Source organism: Podarcis melisellensis (genome assembly GCF_964234715.1).
Source record: "Podarcis melisellensis genome assembly, chromosome: 12".
In the NCBI taxonomy this organism is placed as follows: Eukaryota; Metazoa; Chordata; class Lepidosauria; order Squamata; family Lacertidae; genus Podarcis; species Podarcis melisellensis.
In genome coordinates, this window is record NC_138544.1 from 58,998,745 (window position 1) to 59,024,013 (window position 25,269).

A 25,269-nucleotide genomic window follows, 5' to 3' on the forward strand; every position below is an offset into this window, starting at 1 on the left:
CCCTGCTCCCCTAAACCCGCCTCTGCTCCCTGCGCCTTCAGGATCGCAGCAACCTGCGCGGCCAGGCTAGCCGGGGAGGGTCTGCAGGAGGCAGAGAAACTGAAAAAGCCCACCACACCCCCCCCCCAAATATTTTAAGCTCTCCCATGAGCTGACACTACAAGCTGAGGGCGAGATGAAGGGCGCGCGCGCTCAGGGCGCATTTGGAGACGTCGCTCGTCAGCTCCTTGGAAAGGGAGGCGCATTTGGGGACCCTGCGGAGCCCCTTCTTCCCCGCCGGGTGCCCAGGCCAGCCTGGCCGGAGGGCGCCTCCTCTCCTCTCCCCTTCCTTCCTCCGTCCCTCCCTCCGCCGGCCGAAGCGGATCCGGTTCACGAGCTGGACGTGGGTGGCTCCCGCCGGCCTCTCCGCGCAGCTCGGATCCGCCTCCGGAGGCGCCCGCTCGCCTGGGCGCTTCGCATCCCGAGGAGGAGATGCTCTGCCCGGTAGGACCCTTCTCCCCGTCCCCGCACCCTTTGCCCTTCTCTGGATCCCCGGGCCGGACCGGGAGAAGGGACCAGCCCGGCGCTTTGGCCGGCGGACAAAGGCGCGCGTGCCTCTGCGCGCGTGCAGAGGGCCCCGGCTCCAGAGGGAGTGGGAAGAGCCGGGGAAAGCGGGTCGTCCCCCGCAAGGCGAGTCCCGTAACCGCTCCTTATACCGAGTCTATGTAGCTCAGTATTGTCGACACGGGCCGGCAGCAGCTCTGCCGGGGTTCAAGAGGAGATCTTTCCCCACCCAATTTTTTATTTTATTTATAAATTATAGCCCTTCACCATGGGCGTTGCTGGGATTTTTGTTGGTGGGGGCAGGCTTTTGTCGGGGGGGCAGAAGATCAGATTTGTATTGATTTGTATTGATTTAGGGGAGCAGCTGCCCCCGTACCGCCCCTTCACCCGAAGATCTCAGGGCAGATCACAGCATAGAAGTCCTTCTACGTGCCCAGCAGGTGTGCTCCCCCACTGAGCTATGGTCACTCACTCTCTGAGCCAGACCATAGCTTCATTTATTTATTTATTTACAGTGGTACCTTGGGTTACATACGCTTCAGGTTACAGACTCCGCTAACCCAGAAATAGTATCTCAGGTTAAGAACTTTGCTTCAGGATGAGAACAGAAATTGCGCGGCAGCAGCAGGAGGCCCCATTAGCTAAAGTGGTGCTTCAGGTTAAGAACAGTTCCAGGTTAATATGTGGTGGGAATGTAAAAAAGTGAAATGTTTCTGGGAAATGATTTATAATGAATTGAAGAAAATGTTGAAATATACTTTTGTTAAGAAACCAGAAACTTTTTTATTAGGAATATTAAGGAACGAAATTAAGAAGAAGGATGAGAAGTTATTTTTATATGCAGTAACAGCAGCTAGGATTTTGGTGGCCCAGAAATGGAAACAGGAAGAAATGCCGACGAAGGAAGAATGGAGAATGAAGTTGATGGAATACGCAAAAATGGACAAATTAACGGGGAGAATTCGGAACTGACGAGAACAGAGATTCACCGAGGACTGGAATAAATTTACAGAGTATATTAAAAATATATGTGAAGAGCAATTAACGTTTGTGAGTTTTCAAGAAGCTCTGTGATAATAATGGATAGAAATATTGCTTTAAAGGATGTGATAAGATTAAGATTGATAAAGTGCAGTATAAATAGAAGAAATGTGAGTAATAGTGATAATATGAAAAATTGTCAGACAAGCTGAGGGAAGTCTAAAAGGTGTAGAGGTTAGAAATGGATGTAAATTTTTGGTGGAATGTTTTTTTTTTTTTTTTTTGAAAATTTAATAATAATAATAAGAAGAAGAACAGTTTCAGGTTAAGAACGGGCCTCCAGAATGAATTAAGTTCTTAACCTGAGGTACCACTGTATTAGATTAACATCTCGGAGCGGTTCATAAAATGAAAACACAAAGTAGCTCTGGACATGTAAAAGGGTAAAGGAGTATTGGGAAATAATCCATAATGAATTGAAAAAAAATGTTTAGAAGTACTTTCCCCCCCCAAAACCAGAGTCCTTTTTGTTGTGGTTAATTCAGACGGAAATTCCCAGGTGTCAAAAATCATTATTTATATACGCCACCACTGTAGTCCGTGTTTTGTTAGCCCCCAAATGGAAAACGAGTGAGATCCCAACCAAAGAAGAATGGCAAATTAAATTGATGGAATATGTGCAGTTTGCGGACCTAACTTATAGAATAAGAGCACAAGAAGATTTGTTTAAAGAAGTTTGGGAAATGTTTATTGAATTTATGGGGGGAAACTGTGTACACTTGAAAACATTGGCAACATTAAGGTAAATTAAACAGTGTAAATAAGTTGTTTTTTTAAAATATTTATTAAAATTTTTAGGTTACAATATAACAGACAAACAAGGTTATAACATAACATAACATATTTTCTTATCTTCTTGGGACCTCCTCACGTCTCCCGCCCCTACCTTCCACTTTAAAAATTAATCCAACAAATTATCTCCTTACTTCCATCCTTACTGTCTAGTTTTCAATATTATATCTCAAATTTTAGAAACCTTGGTTATACTCCATAACAAATTAAGTTTAGCCAAATAGTTATCTTACATTTTGACTTATCTTCTTACTTCACTTCATCTATTTTAATAGTGCCAAATTGTTTGTAATCAAGCATCCGGCTTAACATTCATACAGCTTACAATATTTTTGCAAGTAAATCTTAAAATTTTTCCAATCCTCTTCTACCGTCTCCTCGCCCAGGTCTCGGATTCTGCCGGTCATCTCAGCTAGTTGCATATAGTCCATCAGTTGCATCTGCCATTCTTCCAGTGTGGGTAAATCTTGAGTTTTCCAATGCTTCGCGAGAAGTATCCTTGCTGCTGTTGTTGCGTACATGAAAAATGTTCGGTCCTTCTTTACCACCCCTTGGCCGACAATACCCAAGAGGAAGGCCTCTGGTTTCTTAAAGAAGGTATACTTAAATACCTTTTTCAGTTCATTATATATCATTTCCCAGAAAGCCTTCACTTTAGGGCAGGTCCACCAGAGGTGAAAGAATGTTCCTTCACTTTCTTTACATTTCCAGCACTTATTATCAGACAAGTGGTATATTTTTGCAAGTTTGACTGGGGTCATATACCATCTGTATATCATTTTCATTACATTTTCTTTCAAAGCATTACATGCAGTGAAATTCAACCCAGTATTCCACAACCTTTCCCAGTCCTCAAACATGATATTGTGCCCAATGTCCTGTGCCCACCTTATCATAGCCGACTTTACCGTTTCATCTTGTGTGTTCCATTTTAACAGCAAGTTGTACATTCTTGAAAGTACCTTAGTCTTAGGCTCTAGCAATTCCGTTTCCAACTTCGATTTCTCCACCTGGAACCCTAACTTTTTGTCAAGTTTAAAAACTTCCTTAATCTGAGCGTAATGTAACCAATCTCGCACTTTATCTCTCATTTTCTCCATACTCTGCAATTTCCAATTGTCTCCGTCTTTTTCTAATATTTCCCAATACTTTGGCCAGTTGGCCTCCATATTGAGTCTTTTCCGGGCCTTAGCTTCCAGTGGTGAAAGCCACCTTGGAGTTTTGTTTTCCAGTAAGTCTTTATATTTTGTCCAGACATTAAACACTGCTTTCCTGACAATATGGTTCTTGAAAACCTTGTTAATCTTAACCTTGTCATACCATAAATATGCATGCCAACCAAAAGCATTGTTAAAACCTTCCAAATCCAACACATCAGTGTCTTCAAGAAGTAGCCAGTCTTTTAACCAGCAGAAAGTTGCTGATTCATAGTATAGCCTTAAGTCTGGCAGGGCAAAGCCCCCTCTTTCTTTCGTATCTGTTAATATCTTAAACTTAATTCTGGGCTTTTTGCCCTGCCAGACAAATTTAGAAATATCTCTCTGCCACTTCCGAAAGCACTCTGTCTTATCCACAATCTGTAATGTTTGAAAAAAAACAACATTTTTGGCAATACATTCATCTTGATAGCAGCAATTCGGCCTAACAAGGAAAGTTTCAGTCTTGTCCAACTATCCAAATCTCTCTTAATTTCTGACCAACATTTCTCATAGTTGTCCTTAAATAAACTCACATTTTTTGCTGTTATGTTTACCCCTAGGTATTTTACTTTTTTAACCACATTTAACTCTGTCTCTCTCTGAAACCGTTCTGACTCTGCATCTGTCAGATTTTTTTCCCAATACCTTAGTTTTCTGCTTGTTTAATTTAAATCCCGCTACCCGACCAAAGTCTTGAATTAATTGTAATACTCTTTTCGTATTAGATTCTGGCTCCTGCAGGGTTGAAACTAGGTCATCTGCAAAAGCTTTAAGTTTATATTGTTTCACTCCGACCTGGATTCCTTCCACCAACCGGTCTCCTCTAATCATATTCAAAAGCACCTCCAGAACTGAGATAAATAACAATGGGGAAATAGGGCAACCTTGTCGTGTTCCTTTTTCAATTTTAAACTCTTCTGTAAGCACATTGTTAACTATCAGCTTGGCCTTTTGTTCTGAATAAATTGCGTCAATCCCATTTTCAAAACCCCGTCCCACTCCCATCCCTTCTAGGTTCCCCTTCATAAATTTCCACGAGATGTTGTGTAAATAAGTTTTGTTGGATAATGGAATACTGAAGGGTTTAGTTTATGTAAAATATGCAGGGATTTATGATATGCAAAATGAACTGTGGAAAGGGCATTGACATTTTATGGTTGTTTAAATGAATATTCCAAAGTGTAAAACAGAAAATTATTTATATATATATATATATATATATATATATATATATATATATATGTATGTATGTATGTATGTATCACAGAAGAGATAGCTCCATATGGTCTACACTGACCGGCAGCTGCTCTCCATGATTTCAAGCAGGCTGCTCTTGCAGCCCTGTCTGGGGACTGATCCTGGGATCTTCTGCTGGCAAGGCAGAGGCTCTAACCACTGAACCAGCACCCTTCCTTTCTGACCTTAAGGACTCGTCGAGGGGGCAGCTCAGTTCGGGGGCGGCTTGTGGGACAATTAAACAACCCCCATGAGCCACTTGTGGCCCATGGGCCTTAGGTTGCCGACCCCTGACTTACATCATTGGAGCCTACACAACACACAACACTGTTGCTGTATGTAGCTTTTATTTTATTTATTTTTTATCTTATACTTTGGAAATGTGCATCCAGGTTTTTTTCCTTTAAATTTTTTCGGGGGGCCACCAAGAGAGTGGGGCTCTAAGCTAGAGCTTGTTTAGCTTGTACCGGAAATCCAGCACTGAATTGCACATTGATTCAAAAACCAAGCAAACCTATTTTCTTTAACGAAACCGATGGACTTGATCCAAGGATGCCGCCTGTTCAAAGTCATGAGTTACACCTCCAGCGCCCACCTGCCACCCATCTGCTGAGGGTGCTGGGAGTGGTGTAAGGGCAAACTACAGTTCCCAGAATCCTTTGCAGGGAGGAAGGGGAGTCATGCAGCTGAGGTGCTTAGAATGTCTGCTGTGGGTCTGCCCTAAGCTATAGGTTGCTTAGCTTATACGTAAATCTGACACTGCTCTCTTATCTTCCATCCCAAAGGAGTTTCCATAACCCACACTGGAGCCCACGTGATGGGGCAGGACAGGACAGAACAGGGGGCAGGTACTCATTTAATAAGGTAACTGGGTTGGCATTTTCCCAGGATGCTTTGCTGAGTTGCTTCCTCTGTCATTGCAGGTGACGCTGGAGGACGTCACGGTCTCCTTCTCCCGGGAAGAGTGGGCCGGGCTGCAGGACTGGCAGCGACGGCTCCACCGCGACGTCATGCGAGAGAACTACGAACTGCTCGCCTCCCTGGGTAAGGCAGGTGGTTTCCCCGCCATACTTAACTGGCCGCAGGGAGCACTCAAGCAAACCTGAGCATCACCGTCCGCAGTAGAAGGGGATTTCAATTTTGCATGCATCTGAACAAGAGACCTGCCTGATTCTCGTTCTCAGACCAGCCTACAAACCGAAACACAGCTAAGCTTCCTGATTCAGACGCCTCTGAATTTTGCGACGCAAAGTTCTCCAAGTGCCTGTTATGTGCGAGAATGCCTCTATTTGTGTCAAATGTCGGCGAAAGTCATAAACGAGTCGTGCATTGCGTTACTGGACATTGCTTGCAAAAATGTGAGAGTCAGTCAGAAATGTGTTGGTGGTGGTAAATTTGCACTACAGGGAAGGATGGCTTTTCATGAAGATTTGTTTTGGAAACAAAAGCAGATTGCTGCAGAAATGGTGCTTCTAGTGGTTTCTGTTTTTGTAGGCCACTTTGAGTCATTGTGAGTAAAGTGACAATAATAATAATAATAATATTCCTTCCAGCAGCACCTCAGAGACCAACTAAGTTAGTTATTGGTATGAACTTTCGTGTGCATGCACACTTCGTCAGATATTTATTTATTTTGTTTTATTTTGTTTCGACTACGGCAGACCAACACGGCCACCTAATAATAATAATAATAATAATAATAATAATAATAGCTATGATGTTCTGGGTGGTGAAGCCCTTCTTATCACAGCACATAGTTATGCTGTGGAACTCCCTGCCACAGGAGACAGTGATGGCAACCACCTGGGATGGCTTTAAAAGACAACGAGACAAATTCATGGAGGCGGCTCTCAATGGCTGCTAGCTATGCTGGCCATTCTCTGCTTTCACAGCTGCTGGAAACCACAGGCAGTGAGGCAGCTCCCGCACTCGGATCCTGCTTGGGGCTTCTTCCCATTGGGGCATCTGGTTGGCCACTGCGAGGAAAGGACGCAGGACTAGATGGGCCCCATTTGGCCTGGACCAGCAGGTCCTTCTCCTGTCCTCCTGTTACCTGCAGAGTTGTGAGAGAGCCTTGATAAGCAATGGCAGAAAAGCCTCAGCTTGGCACAGTGGTGTAGCGTCCTTTGCTGGTGCCCGGGGCTAAGTGGGGCCGTTCTGCACCAGCTGCCTGCCTGTGCAGTGGGGAGCCCGGCTGGCCAACATGGCCCTGCTTTGTTTTTGTTTCCCCCCCCAAAAAATATTGATTTTCAAAAAAAAAAATTAAACAAACAAATAAACATGAATCTCCACCGTATTTAAACCAAACTTAATAACATTGTTAAGTAACTTCCTCGTATCCCCCTGGTTGAATTTCAGTGTATAACATTTTAATGGTTTTCCAAAACCACTATTCTTCTAAAATTAACTTAATCACTCAACATCATTATATTTTCCTTTCCAATTCAGTATCAAACATATTAATTCATCCTATTACCTATTTATGTCCTAAGCCTATCTGTTATTTGCAAGCTTCTCCAATTAATTTAACTTAGCATGTTTAACTAAGTAGTCTTTAAATTTCATCCATTCCTCCTGGTAGTCCTCCTCCTTCTGGTCACAGACTCTTCCAGTCAGGTTGGCTAGCTCCAAAAAGTCCATCATCTTCATCATCTTCATCTGCCAATCTTCCAATGTTGGTACTTCTTGTGTTTTCCAACATGCCCCTGCTTTGAGGGGTACACTCATGGCGCAACAGGGTTGGGCGCAAAGTGCTGCTGGGCTCACGGGGCATCATGATTAATGTGCCCCCCAAAAAACGGCCCTGCACCAACCCTGCCCCTGCTACGTCACTGGATTGGCAAGACTGCTTTGCAACTTCTCCCTTTTCCTTTTGCAGGCTGCGACCTCCGAGTCAAGGATGAAGAAGGGGAGTCCTGGGAGGAAGACGCCCGAGGGCTCTTCTCGGAGATGGTGCTCCGGCGCTGGAAGCCCGAGGGCGAGACCTCGCGCCCGCAGCAAAACGGCGGCAGCAACGTGTCTGGCGAGCCTGTGGGTGGGGCGGGACTCCTGTCTCAGGGGCTGCCTGGCGCTGAAGGAGGAAGAGATCCTGGGGGGGAAGAGTCGTGCCCCCTAACCTGCCCAGACTGCGGGAAGCGCTTCAAGAGCAAAACGGCCTGCTTGACGCACCAGCGCATCCACACCGGCGAGCGCCCCTTTGGCTGCCCCGAGTGCGGGCGGCGCTTCACCCAGCGGCAGCACCTGGGCACCCACCTGCGGGTGCACGGTGGGGAGCGCCCCTTCTCCTGCGGGGAGTGTGGGGCCGCCTTTCGGCTGCAGAAGCTGCTGCTGACGCACCGTCGCAAGGCGCACTCCGGGGAGCCGCCTCTGACATGCGCCGACTGCGGGAAGCTGTTCAGCCACAAGCACCACCTGATGACGCACCAGCGGGTGCACACGGGCGAGCGCCCCTTCCCCTGCCCCCAGTGCGGGAAGTGCTTCACCCAGAAGCACCACCTGCAGACCCACCAGCGGGGGCACTCGGGGGACCGCCCCTTCCCCTGCCCCGAGTGCGGGAAGGCCTTCAAGGACCGGGCCGGGGTGCTGATGCACCGCATCGTCCACACGGGCGCCAAGCCCTTCGCATGCCAGTGCTGCGCCAAGATCTTCAGCCACAAGCACCACCTGGTGATCCACCAGCGCGTCCACACGGGCGAGAAGCCCTTCTCCTGCCAGGTGTGCTGCAAGTGCTTCACGCAGAAGCACCACCTGCTCAGCCACGAGCGCATCCACACCGGCGAGCGCCCCTACGCCTGCCCCACGTGCCCGCACAGCTTCAAGGACCACATCACCCTCAAGCTGCACGTGCGGCTCCACACAGGTGAGAAGCCTTTCTCCTGCGGGCGATGCGGAGAGAGCTTCCGCCTGCGCAAGGCCCTGCTCTCCCACCAGAGGGCGCACGATGCACCCGCCCAGCTCATCTGCACTGAGTGTGGGGAGAGCTTCCCGCGCATGCGCAGCCTGGCTGCTCACAGGAGGAGGGCGCACTCAGCAGCAGCGGCCCACGGGGCTGGCGCACAGCCTGGACCGAATGGCCACTCGCACCACCCTGCTGAGTCGCAGGCTGAGGGGGAGAGAGCAGCAGATGTCCCATCTGGACCCTGAGGGCGCATGGCAGAAAGAAAAGGGCAGTCTGGGCCCTGGCACACATCCTCCAGCTGCAAAGATGCCAACGCAGTGAATCAGCTGCCCAGGCCAGGATCTCTAGGCTGGGTGGACAAGGGAATGCGATTGTCGTCTTTCATGGCATTGTAGTCTCGGAAGGGCTCCACGGGTCACCCATCCCAACCCACTGCCATACACCTTTCTCAATGTCCTTTTCGTTTTGGAAATTTTCATCAGCATTCGCCCCCCCCCAATCAAAATGGAGGACCTCCCCTTTCCCAGCTTCCCATTTCCGCTTTGTTGCAGCACCGACTGGTTATTGCAGGAGCAACCCAAGCCAGGGAGCCAGTGTCAAGGGCCTGATGAGCTGCACCCAAGGGTGCTAAAGGAGCTTGCAGATTGTAATCTCAGAGCCTTTGTCTATTATCTTTGAGAACAGGTGAGGTCCCTGCAGACTGGAGATGGGCAAATGTTGTCCAAATCTTCAAAAGGGGGGGGGGAGGAAGACCCAGGTAACTATTGAAATCGATACCAGGGAAGGTCCAGAACAGACAATTCAACCGTCGGTCTGTGAGCAAAATAAGTCATGCCAGACCAATGTGATTTCTTTTTTATGGAATTACAAACTTGGTGGATCAGGGGAATGCTGTGGGCATAGTGTATCTTGATTTCAGAAAGGCTTTTGACAGAATCCCCCCTGATATTCTCGCGAGGAAGCTGGTGAAATGTGGGTTGAATGAGGTGACTGTTAGGTGGATAAGTAGCTGGTTGATTGACCAAACCCAAAGAGGACTCATTCATGGTTCATCGTCATCCTGGGGGAAAGTGACAAGTGGGGTGCCGCAGGGTTCTGTCCTGGGCAAGTGGTTGCTTAATGTCTTTATAAATGACTTGGATGAAGGAATTGAGGGGATGCTCGTCAAATTTGCAGATGACACCAAACTGGGAGGGGTAGCTCATGCCACAGAAGACAGAATCAGAATTCAAAATGACCGTAACAGATTGGAGAACTGGGCGCAAGCTAACAAAATGAGTTTCATTTTGGGACAAATGTAAGGTTCTGCACTTAGGCAGGAAGAACCAGATGCACAAATATAGGATGGGGGACACCTGGATAAGTATCTCGGGGCCTTGGTGGACCACAAGTTTGACATGAGTCAACTTCTTGGGTTTTCTGAAAGCCTATCCAGCACTTCCTTCTCAGATTCCTCCTTTTTCCCAATGCAACAGGAAGCAAAGCCCATGGAGCTGTTCTCCTGCCATTGTCAACCTTAGATAGGTCTTTACTTTCTGCAACGTTGACCTGTGGTTGGGCTCTGAGCTGCCACTTCTAACCTTCCCCAAAAAGGGCTCCCCCACCTTACTATCGCTTGTTAAAACCTCTTCCTCACACACCTGGTTTCCAGGGGATAGAGATGCTGGTTCACTGCCTGCACCCTGATTTGTAACGGAGACATTTTCTCATAAAAAAGACAAATCTCTTCTCTTCCTGGGAGATTTGCTCCTTGGCTTCCAATCTCCTTCTCCAGAATGCCTGGTTGCTCTTTTCACAGCCACTGTACATACGAACCAGGCGCCTTCTGTGTTCATCCCCTGAGCCACAGTGCTTCTCCTAAAAATGATGCAAGGCTCTAGTCCTCATGCTTCTGCATCAAGGGCTAATTCGATAGGAACCTGGGAAGCTGCGCCAGGCCATGGTTGGCCCAGCTTGCTTGGTATCACCCACACTGTCCGGCTGGCAAGGGGCCTTCCTAGCCCCTCCTGGAAATGCCACTGGGCATAGGGTGCAGGGCCCACAAGGTGGGCACTCGGCTTCCACTCCTGCAAGCCAGCAGCAAATTCCTTTGGGACCCTCTCTCAGTCCTCCCCTGTGGAAGCTTCCTTGGTGCATTAATAAGACACACAGTGAAGCTGCTGGCTGAGTTTATTGACTTGCAAAGGAACGAAGGAGAAATCTGTGCTGTGCTGTGTGTGTGTTTGGGGGGGGGGAATTGGAAGAGAGGAGAGAAGAGGCAATGGGAAACATGAAAAAAACATATTGCATCCTGGGAGGGGAGACGTCCCATTCCGCCATGGAAGGGCCTGGTCTTTTCGCCTGTGGGGACGTCCTCAGCGCTTGGAGAAATCGCCACCTGCGATGGAGAAGAAGGCAGACCCGAGACGGGTGGTGAGACTTGAATGCAGGACTTACCTGGGAAGACCAAGAGCAGAGGAAAGCGACTCTTGTGCTCGGATCCTGCGTGCGGGTTTCCCATTGGGGCATCTGGTTGGCCGCTGTGAAGACGGCATGTTGGGCTCTGGAGACTCAGTGTGGTTAGAGTGTCAGACCAGGATGTGGGAGGCCTGAGTTTGAATCCTCCCAGTCACACTGCGCCAGTCACACGGCCTTCTCTCAGCCTATCCTCCCTTGCAGGGCTGTTGGGGGGTTAAATGGGGGGGGGGAACCATGTACGCCGCTGGGAGCAACTTGGAGAGAAATAATGTGGGATATTAATGCAATGAAATAAATAAGGACAATGGCTCGGCCACTTATCTGATCCAGCTCTTTTTATGGTCTTAGGTATAGAAAAGAAGGCTTTGTCTACATCTTTGGCCTAATTGAGCCGAACTCCTCTAAGGCCCAGGAATCAGATTTGGGGCGGGGGGGGGATCCATTATTATTTTTATTTATTATTACAATTTATAACTCGCCCTTTACTCTAAGGTCCAAGGGCGGGTGATATCATTAAAGTATGGTACTGAAAACAGTTTTTAAAAACCCATTCACAAACCCAGAAATAAAGTGTGTGCTAAAATCGACGCGTTAGCAGAGGAATTTAAGATAGAGAAAGGGAGACGACAAGGCTGCCCAATTTCCCCATTGCTTTTTATTTCGGTCCTGGAGGTTTTGCTGAATATGATTAGGAGGGACCGTCTGATCAAAGGTATTCAGGTCGGAGCCAAACAATACAAATTGAAAGCTTTTGCAGATGACCTAGTTTTGATGTTACAGGAGCCAGAATCTAGTACGAAAAGAGTATTAGAACTGATTCAAGAATTTGGTCATGTGGCAGGATTTAAGCTGAACAAGTCAAAAACTAAAGTGCTTGAGAAAAATTTTACACCGATTGAGAAAGAGAGGTTTCAGAAGGAGACAGGTTTAACATTGGTTAAGAAAGTAAAATATCTAGGGGTTAATATGACTGCTAAGAATTTAAACCTATTTAAAGATAACTATGAGAAATGTTGGACAGAAGTGAAAAAAGACTTAGAAATTTGGTCAAATTTGAAGCTTTCCTTTTTGGGTCGAATTGCAGCTATAAAGATGAATGTATGAATGTATTGCCAAAAATGTTATTTCTGTTTCAAACATTGCAGATTTTGGACAAGATGGACTGTTTCAAGAAGTGGCAGAGAGATATCTCTAGATTTGTCTGGCAGGGCAAGAAGCCCAGAATAAAATTTAAAATACTAACTGACGCAAAGGAAAGAGGCGGATTTGCCTTGCCAGACCTTAAACTTTACTATGAATCAGCAGCATTCTGCTGGTTGAAAGACTGGCTGCTTCTTGAGAACACAGACATTTTGGATCTAGAAGGTTTTAATAATGTCTTTGGGTGGCATGCATACTTGTGGTACGACAAGGTTAAAGCACATAAAGCATTTAAAAACTATATTGTCAGGAAAGCATTGTTTAATGTCTGGATAAGATACAAGGACTTACTGGAAAATAAAACCCCAAGGTGGCTGTCACCAATGGAAGCGAAGGCTCAGAAAAAGCTCAATATGGAGGCCAAATGTCCGAAATATTGGGAAACATTGGAACAAGAAGGAGACAAATTGAAATTGGAGAGTTTTGAGAAACTAAAAGATAAAGTGCGAGACTGGCTTCACTATTATCAAATAAGAGAGACCTATAATTTGGACAAAAAAATTGGCTTCCAGGTGGAAAAATCAAAACTGGAAACAGAACTGTTAGATCCCAAAACTAAGATACTTTCAAGAATGTATAACTTGCTGTTAAAATGGAATACGCAGGATGAAATGGTTAAATCTGCTATGATTAAATGGGCACAAGACATTGGTCATAACATTATGTTTGCTGACTGGGAACAGTTGTGGACCACCAGTATGAAATTCATGGCATGCAATGCCTTAAGAGAGAACATTATGAAAATGATATATAGGTGGTACATGGCACCAGTCAAGCTTGCAAAAATATATCATTTGCCAGATAATAAATGTTGGAAATGTAAAGAGAATGAAGGTACATTCTTTCACCTTTGGTGGACGTGCCCAAAGATTAAGGCTTTCTGGGAGATGATCTATAATGAAATGAAAAAGATATTTAAATATACCTTTCTGAAGAAACCAGAGGCCTTTGTCCTGGGCATAGTCGGCCAGTTGGTGCCAAAGAAGGATAGAATTTTTTTCATGTATGCAACAACAGCAGCAAGAATACTTATTGCAAAGTATTGGAAGACACAAGATCTACCCACCCTGGAAGAGTGGCAGATGAAGGTGATGGACTACATGGAATTGGCGGAAATGACTGGCAGAATCCGAGACCAGGGAGAAGAGTTGGTGGAAGAAGATTGGAAGAAATTTAAAGACTATCTGCAAAAACACTGTAAAATTAATGAATGTTAAAATGATGTTGGATTGAAAATAAGTGGTATTAGCAACAAAGTTAATAAGAATATGCAAAAATGAATTGATAATGGATGAAAATATAGAGTTATAATATGTTAAGATAAAGAGTTAAGATAAATGAAAGAGGGCAAGGATTTGCTGAATGGATTATATAAACCGGGAATACAAAAAGGGGAGGTGCGAGGAGGTCAAGGAAACAAGCTAATGAGTTTAAAGTTATAAAAAATGGATTTGTTTTTAACTTCTTTTTTTCTATTTTTTCATTTTCTGTATTTTGTATTTTTCTTTTTCTTTCTTCTTTTTGCTTTTTTATGCATTTTTGTATTTATGACTTTGTAAAATCTTAATAAATATTCTTAAAAAAAAAATTGACGCATTGGTCATCAAAGGAAAAAGAGAGGCATCATCAGTATCCGCCAGATGCTATGCAATGAAGGCATCAGGACCACCTGCGGGGAGGGATGACCAAATGTTTCCTTCAGGGCCACAGGTCAAGGGTGGGCAAGGACTAAAGGACAAAGGCAAGAGTGAGTTGGGGGGTTGGGTTTTGGTGGACTACAAGTTTAACAGGAGGTTAAATGCTAGTCTAGGCTTCATCAACAGAAGTCTCGTGGGATATTGGAGAACTGGGTGCAAGCCCAGTAGGGACAATTGTAAGTTTCTGCACTTAGGCAGGAAGAACCAGATGCACAAATAAAGGATTGGGGACACCTGGCTTACTAGCAGGACATGTGAAAAGGACATAGGGGTCTTGCTTGACCACAAGCTGAACACGAGTCCACAGTGTGATCCAGCAGCAAAAAAAGCTAATGATTTTTCTAGGCTGCATCAACAGAAATATAGTGTCCAGATCCAGGGAAGTAATAGTCCTGCTCTAATTTGCCTTGGTCAGGCCACACTTCCAACACTATATCCAATTCTGGAAACTACAATTTAAGAAGGAAGAGGGCAGCCAAGCCTTATGGGGGAATGGTTGAGAGAGCTGGGAATGTTTAGCCTGGAAAAGAGGAGACTGAAGAGATATGAGAGCCAACTTCAAATATCTCAAGGGCTGTCCAGCTTGTTTCCTTCTGCTCCGGAGGGTAGGATTCGAACCCATGGCTCCGCAAGTAACAAAGAAGGAGATTCCGACTGAACTGTAAGAGCTGTGACAGTGGAGCAGTCTCCCTCGGGAAGGGGCTGGATTCTCCTTCCTTGGAGGTTTATAAACTGGCCATCTGTCACGGCTGCTTTAGTTGAGATTTTTGCGTGGCAGGGGATTGGACTAGATGGCCCTCAGGGTCCCTTCCAACTCTGCAATTCTACAATGTTACCTTTATACAGGAGATTCCTTCCTGCGCCCCAAAACCCCACACGCTCTAGACAAGCAAGAGGCAGGACCAGATTTCAAGGACACACCACAGTCTGGCAAATAAACCCATTTTTTTTTGGGGGGGGGTGTTTCTTCCAGAGCAGGCCAGTGAGGGACATTGCGTGGGGTCAGAGGCTCCCTCCCCCATTGCCTGTGGTCAATCGGAGCCCTTTCCGACGCCCACCTCTGGCCCGGGCTCACCTTGACAGCTGCTGCACTCGCACTGGTGGATGACGGGCAGAACGACGGGCTCCGTCTCGCCCCCCTGGCACTGCAGGTTCAGGATGCGAACGGGGCTGACGGGGTCCAGGCGGTAACTGCAGCACTCGCACACGGTCTGCAGGTAGGGCTCCTGCGAGGGGCACCACAAGGCAGGGGAGGAGAGAGGTAAAAAACCTAACCAGGTGTATCAAAACACCACTGATGAGGCCCTACGCCACTGAAGGTAAAGGGGCCCCTTCTATGTCCAGCTTTATATTGGCTCCCCCCAATATTGAAACTCCCCACTTCTCTGTGGAGCGCAGACTGGCCCACTGTCTCCTCCCCAATCCAGCTTCTCCAGGCAGCGAGTTCCAAAGTTGCCTGGGAGGTGCCACCCTTAAGAAGGCCCTGCTAGGCATCCCCACAAGGACCAGATTTAGGTTTGATGAGGCCCTCAGCAGCTCCTGAAGGTAACGGGGCCCTTTAGATGTCCAGCTGTCCTTTGTCAACAACAAATCATCACTGTTTTTTTGTGTTGAATATATGCAATATGGTCATTTATGGACCTAATAGGTATCTCAAGCCATTTGCACATCACAAAATATGTATTTTATCAAAGTAATTGCTGAACTGAAATACCATTAAGAAGAAGTATATTAACCGTGAAATACATGCCATGCAACCAGTTGATGCAGAATGCAGGCACCCTATATAGAGAAATGAGCAAACTAGTGATATTTTAGGGAGCAGGCAAGCAGGCGGGGCCCATGACTTACATCACAGGAGCCTACACAACACAAAACACTGTTGCTGTAGGTAGGTTTTATTTTATTTGATTTTTTATCTTATATTTTGGAAATGTACATCCAGTTGTTGTTTTTTCTTTTAATTTTTTGGGGGGCTGCCAAGAGAGTGGGGCCCTAGGCTATAGCTTGTTGAGCTTATACATAACTCTGGCCCTGCGTTTCAAGGAGAGTCTGCCTGGAGCCCAGGTCAAGAAAGAGCTATTTTTTTTGGTGGTTTCTTGTTTTTGTTTTTTATTTATACTTTTCAGATTTATACATTTTCATTAGTTTTACAGTCAATTTAACATTTCAAAATTCAGCTTCCTTCCCCCTCTTTCTGCGGTTCCTTACATTTATTTTTTAATATCTTCTGCATATCTGAATTCATTTAACTTGCTCATTTAAATATCTACTGTGAATATATACTCTTATAAAAGTGCAGATTATTACAATAATCCTGCCAACGTTTCCATCTATCTACAATTTATCTGTAAATATTCAATAAACCGTTTTCATTCTTCAAGGTACGGCAACCCTATCGCACGGAAGCTGTTGGAGGACTAAAAACAGACTCCCCTTTGAAATGAAAATTCTCCCGTCCAAAAATGTTATTATTATTTTCTATTTATTTATTAGAGTTATATACCACCCTCATGCAACAACAACAATTTATTTATAACAACAACAACAACAATTTATTTATACCCCGCCCATCTGGCTGGGTTTCCCCAAAAAACTCAGATGTTTCCTTTAAAATGTAAAAACCCGCCCGGATGGGCATGTTTGGCCCCCTAAATGTCCTGGTTTTCCTGGGCATATGGCAGCCCTACCGCCTGTGCAATATTGATAACCGCAATACACTGCGCGGAGTGTGAGTGGCGAGGCCACTGGGTGACGCCGAGGGGTCTTCTGGAGAGGGCAGCACCCCTCGGGTGCCTTAGCCTGGTGCCCACTTACCTCGGGGATGACGTTGGTGTGGGAGGGGCAGCGCCCCCGGCAGTAGCTCACCTCCACGCCGGCCAGGAAGCAGCTGCCCTTGGTGATGTTGCGGAGCTCTGTGTGGTGCTGGCAGTCGGGCTGAGGGTGATCTTCTGCAGGGGAAGAGGAGGGCAATGTGGAAGGCCAGCGGGCAAGGGGGGCACCCCCAGGCGAGGGTCTCAGAGGCCCAGGCCTGGGGCTGATGGGGAGTTTGGGCCCAGCAAAAATCCCCCAAACCCTGACCCACGTCGGATGGAATGGTTTCCGTTTCCTGTTGGTTGGTTTGGTTCAAAACATTTACGCGCCACGGTTTGCAAAAGAAGAAAAACAAAAAAACCAATGAGATTATAAATAAGGAAAGCTAACAATTTAAGGCTTTTGGGAAGCTAAAATCAAAACGTCAGGGTGGGCTGGTCTGGACTCAAATGTTTTCAGCAGGCTCTGCGAAGGGCACAGGGAAGGCGCCTGCCTGTTGTGTCAAGAGGCAAGGAGTTCCAAAGGTGACAGTAAAGAACCTTAAGTGGTTTCCAGAACGAATAAAACGATTATCGGCAAAACGGTTAAAAGGAACTGTTTAGAACGTTGGGAGGGATATGAAAGCAGCAGAAAAGGAAAACCAGATTAAAACACACAACAACAGTCCGCAGGTCTGAGTAGAGTTCTCTGAACAAAAAATGTTTTCGGCAGTCACCGAAAAGAGAATTGCCTGATGTCAATAGGCGGGGAGTTCCGAAGAGTGGGGCTGCCACAATTAAAGATGGCTTTGTTGCAAATGGGGATTCCCTGCCCTGCCTCGCCCGCCCACCCTGGATGCAGAAGCCCTGATATGTGGGACCCGGCTCCTAGCCCAGGGCTGAAACCAAGACCCCAAAGGCACAGCCTAGAAAGGACCCTCTGGGGGCTCTCTCCCCCCTCGCAAGCCCACCTACCCGGCATCTCCTTCCTGCACAGCGGGCAGCAGCTCTCGGAGTCATGCACTTTCACTTCGCCCTGAGGAGAGAAGAATCACAGAAGGGACCCCAAAGGGCATCTAGTCCAACCCCCTGAGACGCAGGAACCTTTTTGCCCAACGCGGGGCTCAAACCCACGACCCTGAGATTAATAGTCTCACACTCTGCCAACTGAGCTCTCCCGCAGGGCTGAGCTTCGGGTACTCACTTTCAAATCCCTGCAGACCCCAGGTGCCTGAGCACGTGCAAAGTGTCTTGGTTTGCGTTGACTGGGTTTGATTCATTTACATTAGTTTCTGATCAAATCCCACAAGCCTCTCCATCTCTGCCATTTGTTTTCTCTACACCTGACAGGCACGTATAAGCATTCTGAAACACAGGCCAGTTGCTTCACCAGGCACCCTCAGTACGTAAAGATAGTAGGTTAGTAGGCTAGGATAGTAGGTTACTTTGATGTAGTTTAATTTTTAGATAGGCCGTCAAGACCATATAACAACAGTCTTGAAAGACCAACATTGGCTCTCAGTACGTTTCCGAGCACAATTCAAAGTGTTGGTGCTGACTTTTAAAGCCCCAAACGGCCTCAAAGGCCCAGTAGACCTGAAGGAGCGTCTCCACCCCCATCGTTCTGCCCAGACACTGAGGTCCAGCGCCGAGGGCCTTCTGGCGGTTCCCTCCCTGCGAGAAGCCAAGTTACAGGGAACCAGGCAGAGGACCTTCTCAGTAGTGGCACCCGCCCGGTGGAATTATTATTATTATTATTATTATTATTATTGATCTTAAGGGCCAGGAAGAGAGTTCACAAGGAGATGGCAAATACTGCCATCCTGCCTCTCCTGTTTAGGACCTCTGGGGTTTTGCTGAATGCATTCCTCCTTTTATTGCTATTTTATTTACTCTGAACTACATTCGCATGCTCAAGTAGGAAATAGTTTCTTTGTAGTTAAAAGAATTTATTCTGATCTGACTTTGTCCCACACATTTTTTTTGTTTGTTTTTTTAAATGCTCAGAGGAAATCTGATTGATTCTTACAAACCCTGTGTTAAAAGTTCTTTTGTGAATAAAACGACCTGGGCCAAGGGGTGGAGAGACAAATTATTATACGCACTCCTCCCAGAGTCTTGCTGGTCAAGCCTCTGTGTGTATTTTATTAATCAGAGTCCACTCCTTCCTTGTTTTGGGAATGCTACAGCGCCCCACCCGCCCTGAACAGCACGGGGCCCTTTAGGTGCAAATACCTCAAGGCAGGTGAGGGGGGGGCAGGTGGCCTCACACACGGCCCTCCCGTTCAGGCAATGACAAGTTTTGCAGCCCTCCTGCCATTCTGTGCCAGCCTGTGGAGGAGAAAAGAAGGGGAGAGAGGGTGTCAGAGGGCCTGCAGAGTGCAACCGGTTTAGAAATCATTCTTATTATCATCGCCATCGTTAACATATCAATTTCTATCCTGCCTTTCCCCCAGATTGGGACTCACACAAATTAAAATGGCACAGGTCAAATGCAAAAAGCTACAGACGTACAAAAGGTGACTGTTAAAATGTAATTTAAAAGAATTTAAACGATATAAACAAATCTATTAAAAACAGGTAATGAAAACAGTACAGTGCTATTTAAAAGTGCCTTCCTTTAAGAAAAAACTAGCCTGCCAGAATAAAATAATCTTTGTTCAATGGAAGGACAAGGAGGGAGCTAGTCTGGCTTCTCTAGGGAGAGAGCTCCAAAGTTTGGAGCAGTCACTGAGAAGGTCCTGCAATAAGTCGCAGAATTCTAGAGCTGCAAGAGACCCCTAGGGGTCATCTAGTCCTTTGTGCCCGCCAATGTGGAATGAGCAGGTTGAGGCCACAAAACTTAGTCTCACCAAAGCCAGATACCTTTGCCCTCCCCTCCAATCCAAAATGCCGCCACCGCTCACACTCACCGCGTAAATCTGGCCCCGATGTTCACACTCGCAGTGAGCGGCCAGGACACAGTGCCCGCTCTTGTTCCGGTAGTGCCCCAGCTGGCACACACAACCCTGCCCAGATCTTGGGGTGCAGTTCTGCGGGGGATCCTCGTAGACCTGGTGGCAGCCTCGCTCGCAGGGGGCGGGGGAATCGGTCCTGAGCCAGAGCTCGCCGTCAGGGCAGGCTGTGGGGAGGAGGGATACCAGTCAGAGTAGCCTTTGCCAACCAGGTGCCAGTATACCTGAGGGAGCCTCTCCACCCCTATCGTCCATCCCAGACACTGAGGTCCAGCTCCGAGGGTCTTCTGCTGGTTCCCTCACTGCAAGAAGCGAAGTTACAGGGAACCAGACAGAGGGCCTTCTCGGTGGTGGCCCCTGCCCATCAGATGTCAAGGAAATAAACAACTATCTGACTTTTAGAAGACATATGAAGGCCGCCCTGTTTAGGGAAGTTCTTAAGGAATTTGACTGTGTTTTTAATATCCTGTTGGGAGCCTCCCAGAGTGGCTGGGTTACAAATAATAAAATTATTATTATCAAACTCCCACCAGCACCGCCCAGCTTCATCGACTGTTCCTCACAAGGCTCGGTTTCCAGGCCCTTTATCACTTCTGGTTCGGCCGCGCTTCTATTTCGGGAATTTCCATTTAGCTAGGCTTCTTTTAAAATGCAAAAGGAGTGGTTTTCTGCTCCTCCCCGATTCCCCAGGGGCAGGAGAATGATCCGCAGGGGCAAAGGAAGACCACTGAGCCTCACCGCAGTCTGGGAGCGAACACGACATCCAGCGCTCAGAGGGTCCTTCGCACTCGGCACCGCCGTAGAGGCGCAGCTGGCGGCGGTGGCGCCGGGACGTCCGTTGTCCGGAGCCACACGTCACGGAGCAGGGTGACCAAGGGGCCCACTCTGACCAGACACAGGGCACTGCGAGAAGGGGGAGAGGGTGAGGGAGTGTGGCTGGCAGAGGGCATCCTGGGTGGGCGTCGGATTGGGCCCCGGTGCTGTGTGGGGCAAGTGGTGGCTGGGAGGGCAGAGAAGCGCCCAGGTAATTGCCCCAGAAGGGGGGCAAATATGGGTGTGGCACCCCTGCCCCCTTGCGGCTCAGTCCTGAAGCGTGGGATGCAAGAATTCAGGGCAGAGCTCTCGCTTTTGAGAAGGGCTTGGGTTGGGGTTCGGGGATGGGAGGAATGCACTCTGCACAGGCTCAGAGGAAGCGTTGGTCATCTGGTCCCAGGGCTGAGAACAGGAAGTTGGCAGGAAAACACAAGCCAAACACAGGCACCCCAGACCCCTTTTGCCCCCTTCCCGGTGCCATGGGGCTGAAGGCAATGGGGCTGCAGGGGGCAGAAAGGGAGGGGGCAATCTCTGCCTGGAGAGGGTCTGTGCCCCTTGGCAGGCTCTTACCATCGCAGTCCTCCTGGGTGCAGGTAAAGACCCCTCTCTGGCAGACGCTGCGGAGGGAAACGAAAGGAGTCAGAAGGCAGCCAAGGAAGGTGTGGCGGGTTACCAGAGCCCAGGGCTGGCCAGGAGGAGACCCGAGTTCAAATCTCCACTGAGCGGCCTTCAACCAGTCTTCCTCTCTCTGTGTAGCCTACTTCCTTCCCTCCCCCTCCCCTTTTTATGAAGATCACCTGCTCTGGGACCCCACAGCTAATTCTCCCCTGGTCTCCTTGCTGGCCCAAATAGGACTAATTTAGGCAGCTAGCCCTGGTGATCATCTAATGTTTATTGGATGGATTTCCCCCCTAAATTGATTTTTGAATTCTGAATTTATTGTTATTCACGTTTTATACTGTATTTTATGTTGTTTTTTTATTGCACCAATTAAGTGTTGTTGTTAGCCGCCCTGAGCCCCGTTTTCTGAACCAGGAAAGAGAGGGGTATAAATAAAGATTTATTATTTATTATTACTTTGCAGGGCTGTTGTGATGCTCAAATGCAGGAGCAGGAGAAACACACACACACACACACACACACACACACACACACACACGCCGTCCTGAACGGCTTATGGGAGAGGCAGGATATCAAAGAGGCCCTCAAATCTCAAAGGTTGTCACACAAAATATGGAGCAAGCTTGCTTTTCGCTGCTCCAGGAGGGGCAGCCCAAACCAACGGAGTCAAAGGACAATAAATGAGATTTCAACTGAGCCGTGGGAAGAACTTTCTGGCGGTGGGGGCTATTCGACAGTGGAGCGAACCACCTCTGAAGATGGCGCACTCTCCTTCCTTGGATATTTTAAAGCAGAAGTCGGACGGCCACCTGCCAGGGATTCTCCCGCTGTGATTCCTGCATCGCAGGGGGTGGACTAGAGAACCTTTGGGGGATCCCTTCTGAGTCTACGATTCTGTGATTCCTCCTGCAGCCCAGGGTGGGTGGATGGGGAGAGGCGTGGACGGCGTCGCCTGCTCTAAGTCAAGAACACCCTGCCCTACAATTTCCGCAGCTGGAACAGGACCCAGGAGTCCTGGCTCAAAGAGACTAGGAGAAAAAGACAACAGCGACTTTGAAAAAGAATGGGAACCATTTCTATTATACTTGTGGAAACAAAGAAAGTCTATAGACTTGATGGCAGGATTTAAATAAACATTCACACCATTAGCATTAGAAAATGTGTGGAAGATAGAGAAACAGGATGGTGTATTTTATTTTTATGTTTTAAGGTTTGATGTTGTTGTATAAATATGTTACTGGTATTGTTTCCTTTTCGGAAATAGCAAAGTGGATGAAAGGAGAAACAAACCAGAAAGGAAAGTTGGGGGAAGCCCAGAAGGGGAGGGAGGGAGGAATGTATAGAAAACGTTATGGATATGAGTTGCATGTAATGAATGAAAAAGGAAAACGAATATATATATATATTTAAAAAGCTTCTGTGCTGCAATGGGCAGCGTCGTCCGGTTTTCTCTTTTGCCCCCCAAAGTGACTGTTTCAGGGATCCTGCCCCCCACCCAGCCCAGGCTCACCAGCTGTTGCACTCGTGGCGAATGATGCTGCCCGGCGGATGCTCCTGTCTCCGTTCCTCTTCGGAAATGTTGGCAGCCCAGGGCATGGTGGGCACCGAGCCCAGCTGGCAGCGGCATCCTTCTGGGGGGACGCAGCCCCCGTTCTGCAGCACCTGTGGGCCCAGAGGAGGCTCAGCGTCAGCAGGTGTGCTGCCGTGGGGAAAGGGAACCCCCCCTTCTTGCTTTGCAGCTGGCTGGGCCGGGCACAGAAGAGACTGGGCCGGGCACAGATGTGCTCCTGGGAAGGGGCTCTTGGCTCATAAGTACCGGAAATCGCAGTCAGATTGCAAGTTTAGGGCTCGTTAATGCACAAAGGGGTGAACGTCAACTTTGCCATCTTTTTTTAAAAAAAACTTTTCAAATTTATACATTTCATTAGTTTTACAATCAATCTGACATCCCAAAATTCGGCTTCCTTCACCCTCTTTCTGCGGTTCCTTCCATTTATTTTTTAATATCTTCTGCATATCCAAGTTCACTTAACGTGCTCATTTAATTACCTACTGTAAATATATACTCTTACGAAACTGCAGGTTATTACAATAATCCTGCTAATGTTTTTATCTGTTGACAATTTATCTGTAAACAATCCATAAACCATCTCCATTCTTTTATAAATAGTTTGTTATCTTGATTTCTTATTCTTCTGGTTAAGTTTTGCCATTTCTGTATATTTCTTAAGGTTTTTTTGCATCCATTCTTCCTTTCCTGGGACTTCTGCTTCTTTCCATTTTTGGGCAAGAAACATTCTTGCCGCTGTAGTAGCAGACATAAATAAATTTCTATATAATTTAGGTAGTTCTGTCCCTATAATTCCCAAAAGAATAGCTTCTGGGTTTTTTTAAAAAAAATAAAAGTTATTTTGAGCATCCTTTTTAATTCATTATATATTATTTCCCATGCTCGTTTTTTGATGCTCACTGGGGCAGTTTGAGCATATTACAGTGTTCCTATATAATTCTACACAATTTAGGCAGTTCTGCCCCTATAATTACTAAAACTTTTCCATCTCAGCTGAGTCCAATCATTGTAACAACCATTTCTCCGACACAGGTAATATTGAATTAACATTATTGCCGTTTTGTGTGTCTCGAGGGCAGGGTTGCAGCTCAGTGGCAGAACATCCGCTTGGCATGGCAGAAGTTCCTGGGCTCAACCCTCGATGGCAGTTCCAGAAAGACCCCTGCCCCAAACCCTACAGAGTGGCTGTCAGCCAGTGCAGGCAACACCAGCCTAGGCAGACAGACAGGGCAGCTTTGGGTGCTCTGAGCTCACTCACCTGTCCGGAGGGGCAAGCGCAGCCCGGCCGGCATTCCTCACGGAGGCACTGGGTGTGAGGGCGCAGGTCGGAGCAGGACCGCGGGCAGGCATTGGCACAGTCGCTGTAGACTTGGTATCCTGGGCATTCTGGCATAGAGAGGGAGGAGGAACGATGTAAAAGGCAGCGTTGCATAGTGGTTAGAGCAGGGGGTCAGCAAACTTTTTCAGCAGGGGGCTGATCCACTGCCCCTCAGACCTTGTGGGGGGACAGACTATATTTTTGGGGGGGAAATGAATGAATTCCTATGTCCCACAAATAACCTAGAGATGCATAATTTGTTGCATTCAATAGAACAGAATAGCAGAAGATTCTCAGGTAAGATGTGCCAAATTAAATATCTGAATCCCCTTTGCAGTTGACCGCTATTTTGTTTACTTCTCAGCCGCCCAGAGTGGCTGGGGAAACTCAACCAGACAGGCGGGGTATATATTAATTATTATTATTATTATTATTATTATTATTATTATTATTATTATTATTATTATTATTATTATTATTATTATTATCTGCCTGGCCTGCCTTGCAGGGTTGTTGTTCTTGGGATGAAATGAGGAGGTGGGATAACCTTGAGCTCCTTGGTGGGGTATAAATGCAAGGATAAACTGGGAGTCTTTGGTCCCTGGCTGCCACTGAGCTGGCTCTGCCATTGGGCGGCTTTTTGGGGGGCTCACCTGGCGTGCAGTTCTGCGTGTTGCAGGCGTGGTGCTGCAGGAGGGGGTCGGCGCAGGGCTCCCCCGGCGGTGGGGAGAGGAGGCTGCGGTTCCTCTCGGACTCGCCTCCTCCGCAGGTGGCGCTGCAAGGGCTCCAGGCCGACCACTCGCTCAGCAGGCAGGCGGCTGCAGAAGGAAAGGGGGGTATCAATGGCAGCGCTGGAATCTCCCTCCTGCGCCTGCCGGCCTGTGCTCAGGGAGGGATGCTCCGGCTCAGGGCTCAGCAACCTTTTCAGCAGGGGGCCAGTCCACTGTCCCTCAGACCTTGTGGGGGCCGGAGTATATAATTTTTTTGGGGGGGAGTGAAGGAATTCCTATGCCCCACAAACCCAGAGATGCATTTTAAGTCAAAGCACACATTCTGCTCATGTAAAAACACGCTGATTCCTGGACTGTCCACGGGCCCGATTTAGAAGGCGATTGGGCCGCATCCAGCCCCTGGGCCT

At 47.4% G+C, this 25,269-nt stretch overlaps 2 protein-coding genes across 3 annotated transcripts in view; one reads left to right on the forward strand and one right to left on the reverse strand.

Annotated features, from left to right (window-relative positions):
• The first annotated feature begins 161 nt into the window (after window positions 1-161).
• Window positions 162-9,165, forward strand: LOC309353241 (uncharacterized protein). 2 transcript variants are annotated; one of them, XM_081882562.1, is made up of 3 exons: window positions 162-483; window positions 5,735-5,855; window positions 7,690-9,165. In XM_081882562.1, exons 1-3 carry the CDS (start codon window positions 472-474, stop codon window positions 8,952-8,954), a joined length of 1,398 nt encoding a protein of 465 aa, XP_081738688.1. In that variant the 5' UTR covers window positions 162-471; the 3' UTR covers window positions 8,955-9,165. The 2 variants fall into 2 exon arrangements, with proteins under 2 accessions (XP_081738688.1, XP_081738689.1); XM_081882563.1 differs by lacking the exon at window positions 162-483 and adding an exon at window positions 1,986-2,326.
• A 1,695-nt stretch (window positions 9,166-10,860) lies between these two features.
• LOC309381023 (SCO-spondin-like) overlaps window positions 10,861-25,269 on the reverse strand; it is a 166,556-nt gene continuing 152,147 nt past the window's right edge. The window contains exons 102-112 of the mRNA XM_081931321.1: window positions 24,785-24,949; window positions 24,072-24,199; window positions 22,754-22,905; window positions 21,193-21,239; window positions 20,548-20,712; window positions 19,768-19,976; window positions 19,091-19,186; window positions 17,831-17,891; window positions 16,881-17,014; window positions 15,139-15,289; window positions 10,861-11,086 (exon numbers count right to left, since the gene is read on the reverse strand). Of these exons, the coding sequence (XP_081787447.1) occupies window positions 11,064-11,086; window positions 15,139-15,289; window positions 16,881-17,014; window positions 17,831-17,891; window positions 19,091-19,186; window positions 19,768-19,976; window positions 20,548-20,712; window positions 21,193-21,239; window positions 22,754-22,905; window positions 24,072-24,199; window positions 24,785-24,949 (1,331 nt within the window). The 3' untranslated portion in view covers window positions 10,861-11,063. The remainder of the gene's footprint in view (window positions 11,087-15,138; window positions 15,290-16,880; window positions 17,015-17,830; window positions 17,892-19,090; window positions 19,187-19,767; window positions 19,977-20,547; window positions 20,713-21,192; window positions 21,240-22,753; window positions 22,906-24,071; window positions 24,200-24,784; window positions 24,950-25,269) is intronic.